The sequence below is a fragment of the Periplaneta americana genome, chromosome 7 (genome assembly GCF_040183065.1).
Source record: "Periplaneta americana isolate PAMFEO1 chromosome 7, P.americana_PAMFEO1_priV1, whole genome shotgun sequence".
Taxonomy (NCBI): Eukaryota; Metazoa; Arthropoda; class Insecta; order Blattodea; family Blattidae; genus Periplaneta; species Periplaneta americana.
The window spans coordinates 20920351-20935763 of NC_091123.1; the positions used below are offsets into that span (position 1 = coordinate 20920351).

Below are 15413 nucleotides of genomic sequence, written 5' to 3' on the forward strand. Positions count from 1 at the left end.
TAAAGGTGCTGAAGGAGGGGGCCACAAGTGAAAGGTTTTCTTTTATAAACCACTTTGATATGAAACAACAAATTTTGACGGAGAACTAGAATCTATCCATGCATCACTTCGAAACTTTTTAAATCGAATCAATAAATTCCAGAATAGAGTGATTCTGATTTCCAAGCAGCAATCCTTACAGTAACAAAATCTGTCTCAGTGAAACATACAACAGAGTCCATATAGGCCAGATTTTGTCAGATGCTTTTCCAGTTCACTGCAGGGCTAAAGCAAGGAGATGCACTATCACCTTTACTTTTTAACTTTGCTCTAGAATATGCCATTAGGAAAGTCCAGGATAACAGAGAGGGTTTGGAATTGAACGGGTTACATCAGCTGCTTGTCTATGCAGATGATGTGAATATGTTAGGAGAAAATCCACAAACTATTAGGGAAAACACGGGAATTTTACTTGAAGCAAATGAGAGATAGGTTGGAAGTAAATTCCAAAAGACAAAGTATATGGTTATGTCTCGTGACCAGAACATAAGAGGCGTGTTCTTAAAGTAAGTTCCGTTTTCAATTATAGCCGTCACATCGCTGCAATCGTTATTTTGTGCATGCGTGTTTTCTTCTTCAGTCCTCAGGCAAGCTGTGCATGCAGTTCCAGAGCTTCAGTCCGTGTGTGTGGTTAGTTGTGATCAGTTGAAATGTTTAAAGTGATCGAGCACCCCGCCGACTGTGAGGTGCGGTCTGTTATCCGTTTTTTGAATGCGAGAAACATCAAACCAGCTGACACTCATCGTCAACTTTGTGAGGTGTATGGTGATGATACCATTAGTGATGGAATGGTCAGGAGATGGCCACACACAGCTCGTGACGCCCAAAATATCTTTTCGAAATTTGGCTGGGAACAAATTGACCATCCCCCCCCTACAGCCCGGATTTGGCTCCGAGTGACTTTCTTCTCTTCCTGCACATCAAGAAGTTCCTTGGTAGTCAACGTTTTGATGGCGACGATGAAGTGAAAACAGCAGTGCTGGAATGGTTCACTTTGCAGGCAGGCGAATTCTACACTGAGGGGATAGACTTGTGCCACGACTCGATAAATGCCTCAATGATGATGGAGATTACATTGAGAAGTAATTGAAGTGTGGGGAATACAATGCAACAAAAATGGTTTGTAAATATCTTCCCATTTACTTACTTCATCCTTTTGGAACTTACTTTAAGAACATGCCTCGTAGTATGAAATAGAAATATAAAAATTGGAAATTTATCCTTTGAAGATGTGGAAAAATTCAAATATCATGGAGCAACAGTAACAAATATAAATGATACTCGGGAGGAAATTAAACACAGAATAAGTATGGGAAATGCCTGTTATTATTCGGTTGAGAAGCTCTCAAAAAAGCTGAAAGTTAGAATTTATAGAACAGTTATATTACCGATTTTCTGTATGGTTGTGAAACTTGGACTCACACTTCGAGAGAGGAACAGAGGTTAAGCATGTTCGAGAATAAGGTGCTTAGAAAAATATTTGGGGCTAAGAGGGATGAAGTTACAGGAAAAATATGTATATTAGCTATTGGAATGCTGGGCCATTTTTTTGGAGGGGAGACTGTATGTTCCTAGGGCTCTGTTTACAGCAACATTAATAGATCCATTATTTTCGGTACAATATGTGTAATGGAAGGGAAGGTTTTTAAAATACACCAGATAAATAAATAATGTATGGAAGACTGTTCTATTATATTACAATATTTATCTTTGAAACATGTACACAGCCGGTGGCCACATTTCTTCACAACCAAGTTTATATACAGTTTCATTATCAGTTATTTTAGGCAGCCACTTCCAATAGCAGCAAAGAGAGGCAAAAACTGTACTTTCAAACACATGGTGAGAGATTACATTGGCCTGTCACTGAATAAAACTCTACATCCAGTCAGTGTGATAAATCAGATCTTTTTTTTTTCTTGCTATTATTATGTAGAAATTATGTAAACTAATATCCCATCACCAATTTATTATAATTATTATTTTTTATTCTTCAGAGTTTAGATATAAGAAACAGATCTATGACAGAAGGAATCATGGTACATTAAGACCACGTATATAGAAGACGAGACTGTTCAACATTAAAGTGTTTCTTGCACAACAATGTTCGTCTTAAAATACAATATTGTAGTATATTCTACATAGTTACAACACAATATAGTGAATAAAAGTCGCTAGTTTACAAATAACTCTATCTTTTTCAACTGAAAAATTGTCTGGAGTCATGTAATTTGACTTTTTCTTCACCTGAGAAAGCTTTTTTTTTATCTTTCATACAGTCAAACTTTATTATACGATATTGTTAATAGTTTTATGAGATATTGAACACTGGAATTACGAAAGAGTAAGAAAATAAAAGACTGTCGAAAAGTCACATAGATTTTGTTCGGAGAAAGTTGACTTTTGGAACCTTCAAATTCTTACTGTTGCAATCAAATTTGTTCTTGTAAAGCCAAACTCCAATTCCTTGAAATGTTAGTATGAAAAGAGCGTAATACATCATTAATGGTATATTGTACTAATAATCCTATACATCATTAATGGTATATTGCACTAGTAATCCTATAGCACCTCAGCTACTCACCTTTATATTGTAACATATATTTCATATTGCTTAATTTGGCTGTGCTTTGAAAACAGCAGTTAGCATCCATGAGATGATTTGACAATTATGTAAAAATAAGGAAGTGTCTCAGTAACTTATATTTTGAATTTTATCATTTTTACGACACTGGAAAAATCGAACCACAAACCTCTAAAATACAAAATGAGAATGGGCAGTCTGTTATGTACATAAAATAACAAAAGCTTGTCTGAAATCAGTCAACAGGTCCATTACATGACTGTACATTTTTACATAATAACCTTCTTCTTTGGTAACTCTTAGTAACTCATGATTGATATAATTTAATTTGGTTATTATAGCCATAAAATGATTCCGTAAATTGCAGTTATTATTATGGGAAATAGTATTAAATGTAAAAATTATTTAGCCTCTCATTTCTGAAGGGCTACTGAAGAATTATTTTTATTATTTTTATTTCATTCTATCAGTCTGTTATATATGCACAAAAATGTCGTACTACGTCTGAGAAAAAATCTGTTTTAGAAGTATGTAATCAGTGACAACCATATATGAGAAATTATTACACTTCCTCACAAAACTGATTAGTAGTTGCTAGAAAAGATAATAAAATAATTCACTTTTTGACACCAACCATAGAGAAATTGGATATGAAGAATTGCATGTCAACAAATTACCATAGACTGTGATATTAAACTTTTTTCTTTTCCAGAAATTCCACATTTTCTGTAGCTTGCCCACTACATCTGTCTCTCTTATATTCTGACAGAAGGCAGTGTCGTCAGTCAGTGTGCTACTTATTTGACAGATGGCAGGTTTGTCATGGTCTTATAGAATTGTGTAAGAAGCGGGTCGTGGCCCTTTGTGATTGGTACTATCCCAGCATTTGCCTGGAGGGACTTGGAAAACCACGAAAAACCGAAGTCAGGATAGCTGGCCTTTGGGATCGAATTCCAGACCTCCCGAATAGAGGGCATGCTAACCACAACACCACTGTACTCGGTGATATTAAACTATATACACAAAAAATTAATGTCAACTTGGTAATACAAAGCACGAGCTCTCCATAGGAAACGTGATACAGTATCCCATTACAAACAGAATACATTCTCAACAGTAATTGTAAATTTAAATATTGTTCTTAAAAAACAAGGGTGCTATTCCGGATTGGCAGGCAAGCATCTTAGGCGACTGAGCTATGCCGGTGGCTCCAGTAGTTTCTTTCCTTGTCAAGTTTTATAATTTACTGTTGTCGTTTAGTTCCCATTTTGGCAAGTAGATCAGCTGTGTTGTTTTCGGTATTCAAAGTGTAATGGTATCCACTGGAATATTATTTTTTTTTTTGTAAGGTTTTAATTTTCTTTGTGATTTTGAAGTATGGTGGTTGTTTGATTTTGGGTGTTATTTGTTACAGCTTGGAATCGACCTGAAATACTAGTTTCTTCAATGTGTTCATTTTTAGCATTAACTGTTGAGTAGCATCTATTTCAGCTATTAAGTTTGTCTGATTTTTCCCACCAGAGATATAAAGACAAAACAGTTTGCACTGTGTACCTACTCCTGAGTTACTGTCATTTTTGTTATTGATCCATCAGTATAGACTCGAAGCCATTCTTCTGAAGGAAAACGATCTTGTATTGCAGATGTTGCTATCTGTTTTAACATCTCGAGAGGAATATCTTGCTTTCAGCTGTTTTTTAGAGGCTGAAATGTGCTTCTATTATTCAGTCCTAACTTTCACCCCTAATCAATACCATCCTATTATCATACCAAAGAAAGGTAACCAGAGTCTTATATGATGCTGTGTGAACTTCCATACAAATAAGGAAAATTACTTACCCCTAACTCTCTTACTGGAGTCATTTTCCTTGTCGTGCTATGCACGATGTTTAATGTAAACAATGCATCTGCCTATCTACAGCATAAGCTATAAATGATTTTAAAAGCTGTCACGAGGTAAGTCATGCTCTGTGAGACAGCAACTCTTCTATCTGATATTTCTCATGATTGGAATATTGCGTAATATTAAGAATTCCTACAGAATACTGATATAAAAGTCTGAGAAAACAAAAGGAAGCACCTTAGTAATAAACATTATATTGCACATCTGTCTCTCTTATTATGGAAGCAAAAGAAAAAATTATAAGCCCAAAAACTTTATCTTTTTTGTGTGTTAGACGATTTTGAATTTAAAATCCATTGACTTCAACTACTCAATCTTGGAAGTGGACCATATGGAGATGACAGGTCTTTACTAAGGTACATCTCACATAAGTTTGTTCATGATGTAAACAAGCGCGTAAAGAAATATGTAAATACACTACAAGATATGGTTGGAAACAGTGTGCATCCATTTGATAATAAAAGTAGAAATGCTGAACAAAACAGATGTATTGTGTAACAGCAGTTTAAATAAGATCAGCATCGGCAACACTTTCTGTTATAGATTCATGTTCTTTTCAGAGTTGCAATGTTACCAATTTGTAATACTCTCTCATAATTATGGACGAAGCAATCAACGACATTCAGAGAGTGGCATTGCTGAGATTTTAGATTTCTCCAACCTACTTTTCTTCAATTTTAAACTGTGATTCATTTAATGCCTGAAAAATAAATTAAAAAGTAGCGTATCCCATTTTCAGCCAGACAAAACATAAGTGGCTTTCTCTCACATGTAAGGACCTCCCTACTTTAAAAATTATATATTATTAAAGTAACGTAATGTTATTCCATGGAGCAGACAGTCAGCATTAGTAGCAGTAGGGATGTAAATCGTATGGTTTGGTGTCTTTACTCTTAAGTCTATGTGATTAAAAAATTAATCTGCAGAACAGAGCAGTAAATATGGTCGAATATCACTCATGTATTCCATGTGATTCAAAATAAATTTATGAAATGCTAGGTCATGAAAGATAACGTTATTTAGAATAAGGACAATAAGTAAACAAATTCATTACTTGGAAGAGTTTCCGAAATAATTACAGTTGAAATATTCTAACATTCTCGAAATCCGCCATACAAGCAAAAGCTTCAAATAACAATCCAGTAGTCACAAACACAAAGTACCTCTACGCTCAAGGTCGAATGTGCGAGAAACAGTAGTGGCAGCTGACTAAAGTGAATGGAGTGGAGGTGCGAGAGAAGTTAGCACCAAGTCAATAGCCATAAATGCCTTCAGCTCAGTACAATTGTTGGTTTTGAGTGGTGACTGTTTACTAGTGTTCAGATACATTTTTTAGGCCTAGACTAATCATATTTCCGCAGATTGGTCCTGTAGATAATATCGATTTCAGTGTACCAGATGTACCAGTGATTCAATTATACTGTGAATGTTTTGGTCAATAAAAAGTGTTTTTTATTCAATAACACCACAATAATTTCTATTTTTTAAAGCGTTATTCACGTTACAGTTCCAGTGTCGCACACTAATACTGGTTCCCCTCCTTCTCCTCTCCTGCTACAAATCACGTAACGTGGCCCTGCTTGCTTGCACATGTGTCCATTATATGGAAGCTGATCAATGAAAGTTGATGCAACCAATCGTTATCATTTTAATTTCTTCTTCATATAATGGTCGTACCGTATATTTTCACACCAAAAAAAAAAAAAAAATGCAATGATTATGTGATGAAATACAGTATACGTTCTGTTCCAAATAACCATATCTTTCACGACGTAGAATTTCACAAAAAACCTCTTGAATCACTGAGTATGTTTGAAGTCCATTCAGAGAGAGAATCAATGAACTGGAAACAATTTTTTGGCACTGGTCACAGCATGGTTATGCAGAAACCCTGCAGTGTAGCTGAGGACTTGTATAATCCTATAAACATTTTAAATGTGTGGGGCGCATGAAAGGAGAGTTGCTCATCTTAAATTCTATCCATTTCTCAAATTAAAAAAGCTGATACCACCAGCATACCAGAACCAAACTTATGTGAGATGCCGTTCAGCATTAGTACAAATGCTATGTCGTGTGCAATTGGCACTGTCAAATCAGATTGTAAAAAGATGTTAAGTTTCCATCATAGTTCCACTAACAAAACTCAGTGGATGATGTATAATTGGTTAAGTAAAAAGATCATTTCAAAATAAATGTGCACGCTGGCATTATTTTGCATGGATGTTGGATGTATAATCAAGAGTCTTTCATCAAAAATTGTAATCAGATATTTGAGGCTTCAAATACCTCTGCTTTGCTAGATCTAAGAAATTTCCACAGGAAAGTTCGTAGATTGAAGCAGACATAATTGCATACAATCAAGTCAGTGCCATCTTGACAAATCGTTTGCCTGTTGGCACTACTGTCACACTTCAGTTTTACCATAATTTCCTGCATAAACTGGGCCTGAAAATGCATGCCAAACAATAATAACAATTTCCACAAGTCAAGAGAGTATTGAGTATGGAAGAGCTATGTCTTGTTTTTACTCATGATACCTTATTCCTCCGCATGCGCCAATTCAAACATTAACTGCTTTGTGATGTAAAATGATATGGCAAGAAACTAAAGATCATTGTTTGCCTCAAATACCAAAATACAGCTGGTGAGAAACCTGGGAGTATTGCATCATGCATGCAATGGTTGTGTCATCCTGTGCATTTGCAAATTAAGCTTTCAGGAATAACTCCCTGTAAAGTTAATTTGAATAATTTCGAGGGAAAAATTGTTCCGGGGCCGGGTATCGAACCCGGGACCTTTGGTTAAACGTACCAACGCTCTCCCAACTGAGCTACCCGGGAACTCTGTAACGTGAAATTATTCAAATTAACTTTACAGGGAGTTATTCCTGAAAGCTTAATTTGCTTAATGCACGTCACTGTATGTAACAGAAAGCCACAATTTAAAGTCACACAGAGTTAGTGTGCACTCAAATGTTGGTTGCTTGACGGTTGTCAGCCCACTTTGAGGTCTGTGGATATAGAGGGGAAAATTGGATCGGTGTCGGGTAGAGTTCCCGGGTAGCTCAGTTGGGAGAGCGTTGGTACGTTTAACCAAAGGTCCCGGGTTCGATACCCGGCCCCGGAACAATTTTTTCCCTCGAAATTATTCATCCTGTGCATTTCTTTTGAAACGATCCTCATATTACTATTTATTTTTTTTACATTTCTTCAGGTACAATATGGCATACTTTATGTTCCAAGCCTTGTCTGACCTTAGAGCTCAATGTATGAACATTTCGCTCACTGTAATACCCTTATCTAACGTGATACAATACTGTCGTTCCTCATGCTGTGTGCCTGTTGCCCAGCCTAGCGAACTTGTTGCACCTGGGGTGGAGGATTGCTGTCTGCCTTTCCATCATCCTGCAACAGTTTGTTCACGTCTATAGGCTCCCTCATTTCACCAACAGGCTGTCGCACGTGCTTGGGCAAAGGCTGAATATTCACTTTTTGTACCTTGCTAGGATTTCCTTGTCCAGCTTGTGCCTGAGGAGGTACCTGGCCTGGTTGTGCCTGTGGAGGTGCTTGAGCTGGCTGTGCCTGACCTGGTTGTGCCTGTGGAGGTATTTGACCGGGTTGTGCCTGGGATACTTGGCCTGGTTGTGCCTGTGGAGGTACCTCACCTCCTTGTACCTGTGGAGGTACCTGTCCAGGTTGTGCCTGAGGTGGTGCTTGACCAGGTTGTGCCTGGGGTACTTGTCCTTGTGCTTGAGGCACTTGGCCAGGTGCTACCTGATTAGGAGGCATTTGTCCCTGTGTCATCTGACCAGGATGAATCTGTCCCTGTGGAACTTGACCAGGATGCATCTGTCCAGGTTGACCTTGACCGGGGTAAATCTGTCCTTGTGGCACTTGGCCATGATACATCTGACCCTGACCTGGGTGCATCTGGCCTTGAGGGACTTGACCAGGGTGAATTTGTCCCTGTGGCATTTGACCAGGGTGAACTTGGTTAGGGTACATCTGTCCTTGTGAAATCTGGTTTGGATGATCAGCGTATTGTTGGCCTTGATATCCCTGGCCAGGGTGAACTGGTTGACCCTGCTGCATGCCTGGATGATGAGCTGGGAACTGAAAATACAAGGCAACATTTCTATAACATATGCAGATTTATTTTATTTTTCCCCTTTCTTTCCCCATCTTCCATGATCTGTTTGATGCGACGCGACTAAAGCAGCATTGACAATTAATATTTGAGGAGAAAAATTCGCTCCAGCGCCGAGGATCGAACCCAAGTCCTTGGTTCTACATACCAAGCACTCTGACCACTGAGCTACGCCGAATTCAATCCACAGTATCGGACCGAATCCTCCTCCTTCAATGTTTCCCTTTGTGGCCTGACTCCAAGTTAGGCATATATTGTGCCGTTTTATTTCGGCACATCTTTCTTTTCCTTTCTATTTCTTTTACATTTTTCTATCTTTATACTTTCCTCTGTTAGTTTTAATTATTCTAACTCTTCATAGATGGCTTTAGTTTTTTCTCTTCTGATCTAGTTCTTCTTACTTCTCGTAGATGGCTTCTTTCCTCTCACCTTTCTGTTTTTCCGTAGTCTATGGTGTTCTTTCTTGTAATCTGTGATGAGTTGAAAACAAGGGCCTAGCCTATGGCTGGCGAGTGATTGGTTGATTCCCTGGGGAGAATTTAGTATTTATTGCTGATTGGTTGATATCCTGGGGAGAAATTAGTATTTTTCATTACGTTTTCTGATTGGTTAAGATAGAGACGCCGAGCTTTTCTTTTGATTGTAGCGTCAGTCTGGTGGATGGACTCATTCGGGTGGGATGTGTGCCGGCAGTTGTGAATGTATCGAAGGGCACGGGCTCGAATGTACACCGGGGATCGAATGGGGTTCGATAGTTCTACTAGCAGCACCGTAGCCGAACAAGTTGTGGGAACCTGCGGGTGTATCGCAGAAGATATTCGTGTGGAGTTTAGCGGAGAGTTTTGTGATGTTATTCCTTCTCTAGCTGTGATATAACTAAAAGTTTACCACAAACTACAAGGAGTTCAGTGAGTTGGTTTTGGTTTACATTTTACTTAGTTATTGCAGAACGAATTTGACGAATATGAAATTCACAATGAAGGCACCCATTGTTGTGTGACGTTTGAGGGGTGGCCAATTTGAGTGTAACGGCTATGTGTGTCTGAGTGTTGGTTATGTCAAGGTTGTATGACAAGATGGATGCCAGCGAGGAGGAGTACCTGCCTATGTAAGGTAATTAGCTGGATTTGATTAACATTACTCTGTGAAGATATTTTCTGTGCTACGAATTTATTTTGATTGTTTATTCTAAATAAATGGTTGTGTTTAACATAGGGAGTGTGTGTTGTTACTCAACTACCTCGACACGTAGATTACCATCCTGATCATAACGTTTCATGGCAGGGTTATTTGGTATTATTAAGATATTTATCTTATTTCATTAACAAAGAAGATCAACCAGACCCAGCGACGATGCAATATGTTGACGTATATGTCCAATGTCAACTGCCATTATACTAGGGGCGCACTCAGCTGAGTGACTTGTATGGCCGGGATTGAATTCGGAGTAGCTCAGTGGTCAGAGCACTTGGTACGTAGAACCAAGGACCCAGGTTCAATCCTCGGCGCCGGAGCGAATTTTTCTCCTCAAATATTAATTGTCAATATTACAGATATTATTCAGTAGGACAAATTAATAAATCTATAATAAAGCAGTATTGTCTTCACAATAATTTCATGATCTCAACAATACATGACTTGCAGGTGTCTAAATACATTCATTTTTGGTTCTATGAAATCGAAGTAAAAGTGGTAAAAGTCTGAATGACATCTAGGTGACGCGTATTTTCGCTCTGGCTCCTGAAAAATTACACTTACATGGCTAGTATGTACACAGATAAGCAGCTAGCCACATGTTTTTTTCTTATTGGGTTATTTTACGACGCTGTATCAACATCTAGGTTATTTAGCATCTGAATGAAATGAAGGTGATAATGCTGGTGAAATGAGTCTGGGGTCCAGCACCGAAAGTTACCCAGCATTTGCTCGTATTGGGTTGAGGGAAAACCCCAGAAAATACCTCAACCAGGTAACTTGCCCCGACCGGGATTCGAACCCGGGCCACCTGGTTTCGCGGCCAGATGCGTTGACCGTTACTCCACAGGTGTGGATGCTAGCCACATGTTAAAGTGGAAAATGGCACAACTAATATACTAGGGACGAGTATCCACTGTCATCTACACTTACTTTCCTGACCTCAACAGTAATTAAATAATAATTATTGGTTTTATTTCTCACATAATTGTTATATTTCTTGGAAATTATTATTATTTTTATCAGAGAGAAATTTTTAAATTAGATAAATCGGGAAAAACAAGGAAAGATGTTAATATATGCATTTAAATATGCAAAATAGAAATATATATATATATGCATTTAAAAAGGAAAATCCTCGAAATATGCATTTATGCAAAATAAAGTTAGCTTCATTCGAATGTAAAAACCATGATCGGCAAAGATCCACTTTTACTTTTTCAATATTGGTCTCATGGACTGTTAATATAAAATTGCCAACACTATACTGACTGAGCTACAATAAAAATGTTCAAAGCAGTACATGAAGTGGGGAGATATAAAGCAAAGGTTGGCTGTTTGCGAATTTGATATCATTGTCGTCGTATAATACATGTTACTGTTCATTAACAGAAAACCACACATTTAAGTCACATAAATCTTGATGTGCACTCAATGCTGGGTTTCTGACGTCTTATCAACACACTTAAAGTATGTGAATATAAAGAGAACAATTAAGCCTAGATCTGGTAGAGTTCCTGGGTAGCTCAGTCGGTAGAGCATTGGCATGCTCAGCCAAAGGTCCCAGGTTCGATACCTGGTCTCAAAACAATTTTTCCCTTGAAATTATCAGATGCAATAAGATTTTTAAAATTATTATTGATGTACTAGTCATGGATCATGTGTAAATATATAAAATTATATAACAATCTTTAGCTGAGCTTTCGAAAACAACATAAATTGCCTACAGGAAACCTCTTTCCATGGTAACTCAATACTATTACATTTCCCAAAAATGAAAATTCAGCACAAATGACTTTAGAGCAGTCCATATGGAGTATGTTATGCACCATTACTGCCCAGTAAGTTGAACTTCTCTATGTTTCCCACCACTTACAAGAAACTTCAAGTTTTCGTCAGCACAAATACAATTATGGGAAATCTGTGAAATCGTGCAGTCTACTAATTTTTGTAAGATTATCATCAAGTGAAGTATCACCGTGCAGTCAAAATGCTTCATTCAATCAACTCACATGTGTTCATTAGTGCATCACAAGTTACAATATGGAGATCAAGCAAATTAAATTAATTCAAAACAAATTGTTAGTAACTCGAAATACAGACTACAATACAAATGCTACACAGAATATCAGCTGCTTTACAGACTACTATATGCCATGATGTAATAATTAATAAGCAAGCGGTTCTTCTGGATTAACCACAAAAAAGTTCAACAATAAAAATGCTCAAAGCAGTAATTGAAGTGGGGAGACATGAAGCAAAGGCTGGCTGTTTGTGAGTCAGATATTATTGTAGTCATCATCATCACCTCTTTTAAAGTGTCATCACCACTGTCAAAATAATTATCTTCTTTATCAATATTATAATCCTCCTCCACTTCCCCAACACTACCACCACCACCATCATCACCAATCAATGCCATCACTGTAACTGTGTCATTGTCTTCAATGTTACTGTCATTCTCTTAGCTGGTAGTGTTAGTGCACAAAGTAGTTAAAGCATAACTTGACAGTGAATGTAATCCACTTCCAAATCCCGCCCAGGATATTTATGTTTAACTTATGTCACTGTGTCTTGTGTTGCTTTGAAAGAAACCCAATTCATATTCATACAAATACTACATATACAACTTCCACCAGATGTAATTTTACTGTGACCTTGACAGAAGGTCAATATGGGTTTTGGATAAACTCCAGGTTACTCATTTTGCTACTACTGCTATTACTTATATCCAGTGCTTTTTTTCTGGAGAAAAAAGTGCTGGAACTCTCTGTAGAATATATTATAGCAGACGGGGAGATGATTATTGTCCAGTGCAGGAGAATTTTGTCGTTTTTAACTTCCTTTTATGACTTTCAAGGTCTAAGGAGAGTTAAAAAAAATGATGTTAAAAACATAATTGCTAACACATTCTCGGTTCCATGATGAAAAATACAACAAAAGGTGCCGGAACACCGTTCTGGCACATTCTGCCAGAAAAAAGCACTGCTTATATCACTCCTGCTGCTATTGCAACAACACATTATTATTATTATTATTATTATTATTATTATTATTATTATTATTATTATTATTATTACTACTACTGCGACCACCATAACTTAAATCATAATCAAATTAAGAGAACAGATTGTGTTAAAGATTTTGGAGTGCTATTTGATAATAAGCTTTATTTTCACAAGAAAACAGATTTTATAATATCATCAAGCAATCTGTATGTTGGGTCTAATACGGTCAATAATTTATATTTTTCTATGTCTGATTCACTTTATAGTAGTGAAATGAAAACTCGAATATACATTTATAGTCTGGAATTCTGTTACAACTCACCCAACTAAATTAGAAAGTATGCAATGGAAATTCATATTGTTATGTTCATACAGACTTCTGTCTAATGTCTTCAAAAATAGTTGTGAGAAAAAATGTGATTATATCAAGTGTCACAATTTATATTCCAGATGCAAAGATCTCGTTTTTATTCAGGATCCTTGAAAGTAATATAAGCTGGGAATTCTTCATAAACAATGTTAGCTTATGTTCCTATGAAAGGTATAAGAAGTCACATCTTTTCTACACTAAAAATTCTAAATTTTTTTCCCCAGACTCCAAATGTATTAAAGCCATCATCTTGTGCAGCAATAAATTTGATTTCTTTATCTTATAAATCTAGAATTTGCAGAACTGTAAAGTATTTACCATCAGTATTATTACTGTCATTACCATCATAATCATCACCTTTTTTTATTTCATTAATATTGCTATATTATTATTATTATTATTATTATTATTATTATTATTATTATTATTATTATTAATCCTTGTGCTAACCAATTATTGGCAAATCAATGTTGAATAGCACATTAATCATCAATCTTCTTAATGTATCCAGTGTTTGCTGACAACATAAAGTCCACTATAGTCCACTGTAGTCTATTCAGTTGTTTTTCACGAGAAATGAGGGGTATTTTGATCGGTATTCATTATAGATGCCTGTTGCTAGTAGCCAGAGTTGGGGTGTAGTCAATATACTGTATACTGCAGGGCTGTGTCTTCTGCAACTGGTACTGATGATTTTAATTTACTTCTTTTGTGGTTTATGGATGGACAGTATAGAAGAATGTGTTCCAGATCTTCATCATGATTATTACACCACAGACAAGTAGGATTATCAGAAATGTGGAATCGGTGTAGGTACAATTGTGTGACAATGTGACCTGTTCTGGCTCTTGTTAAAAATGTTTGAACATGTCTGGGCAAGTTTTTGTACATTTCCAGGTCATTTGGTTTCTTTTGTACAGACTGTAAAATTTTTCCTTTGTCAGAAGAGAGCCAATTGTTGATCCATAGGTTTGTAAAATGAGACTTTACTGAAGCAAAAGTATTGGATAGAGATATCACTTGAAGAGGTCTTGGTTGCAAATATGTTGCCTGTTTTGCAATATTATCGACTTTCTCGTTTCCAGGTATACCACAATGACTAGGTATCCATTGAAATGTTATTTCCTTTTGGAGTTCTTTTAGTTTACTTAGTTGTTTCTGAATTGGAATAATTCTATGTGCATATAGGTTTGATACATGTTTAATTATATTAAATATAGCCCCCTTGAAGTCAGTAAGTATGCAAATAGATTTTTCAGAAATTTGAGTAACACACTGAAGAGCAGCAATAGCACATTAATATTAATACTGAATAAACAAATAACATATTATTATTATTATTATTATTATTATTATTATTATTATTATTCGTTGATTCTCGTAATTTTTAACTTCACGGCTTTTAACAGAACAAAGTAATTATTCAGTGATCATCATCATCATTTCATTAAACAAGTCAGTATGTTCATTTGTGCATATTTTCTTTTCTTCCACTTTACTGATAAACTGTAACCATTTACGAAGGACTGATTAAACAATTATTTTACTTGCATAAAGATGACATTGGGAAGTTACGAAGATATTAACGACTTGATATGAGAGCTAAAAATAGCTAAAATGCAACAATAGTTTATTACATGTTAAAGCAGCTTTGTGAATACCTACCTGCTGCTGATATGGTTGTCCGTAAGCACCCTGCTGGTATCCTGGGTGTGGGGGCATGCCGTTCGGGTGGGGCGGTAGCTAGTGACATAACAATGTGTTAACAAACTACACTACACACTTCGCAACATCACCAGTGCAAAAAAAAATAAAAAGTGATTGATAGTTTTTCAAATTATGTCCCTACTGGATAATGAGATGTCTGAACATACTTTCGCATTACAACTGTTTTATAATCTGTTGAAGAGAGAGAATTGTCAAGTAACTTTCGCTTGTCACCTGACGTTTGTAATTCTGTTGAACAGGATAATTTCTCAACATACTTTCGCTTGTCAACTGTTTTACTGTTTTTCTGTCGAAAAGGATATCAGAACTTACTTTTGCTTGTCAAATGTTTCACTTTCTATTGAATAGAGGAACATCTCAATATATCTTCACTTGTCAAATGCTCTAATTTATTCTTTTGGATTGGGAAATGTCTTGCTCGTCAAATGTTTAACTATACTT

At 36.4% G+C, this 15413-nt stretch overlaps 1 protein-coding gene across 3 annotated transcripts in view; it reads right to left on the bottom strand.

Annotated features, from left to right (window-relative positions):
• Positions 1-1724: 1724 nt before the first annotated feature.
• Positions 1725-15413, bottom strand: part of NUCB1 (Nucleobindin 1) — a 40903-nt gene continuing 27214 nt past the window's right edge. Inside the window, exons 9-11 of one of the 3 annotated variants that reach the window (XM_069830391.1) lie at positions 14910-14987; positions 8024-8638; positions 1725-7930 (exon numbers count right to left, since the gene is read on the bottom strand). In XM_069830391.1, the coding sequence (XP_069686492.1) occupies positions 7877-7930; positions 8024-8638; positions 14910-14987 (747 nt within the window). In that variant the 3' untranslated portion in view covers positions 1725-7876. Of the gene's footprint in view, positions 8639-14909; positions 14988-15413 lie in introns of all 3 variants that reach the window. The other 2 variants (XM_069830389.1, XM_069830390.1) reach the window with 2 other exon arrangements.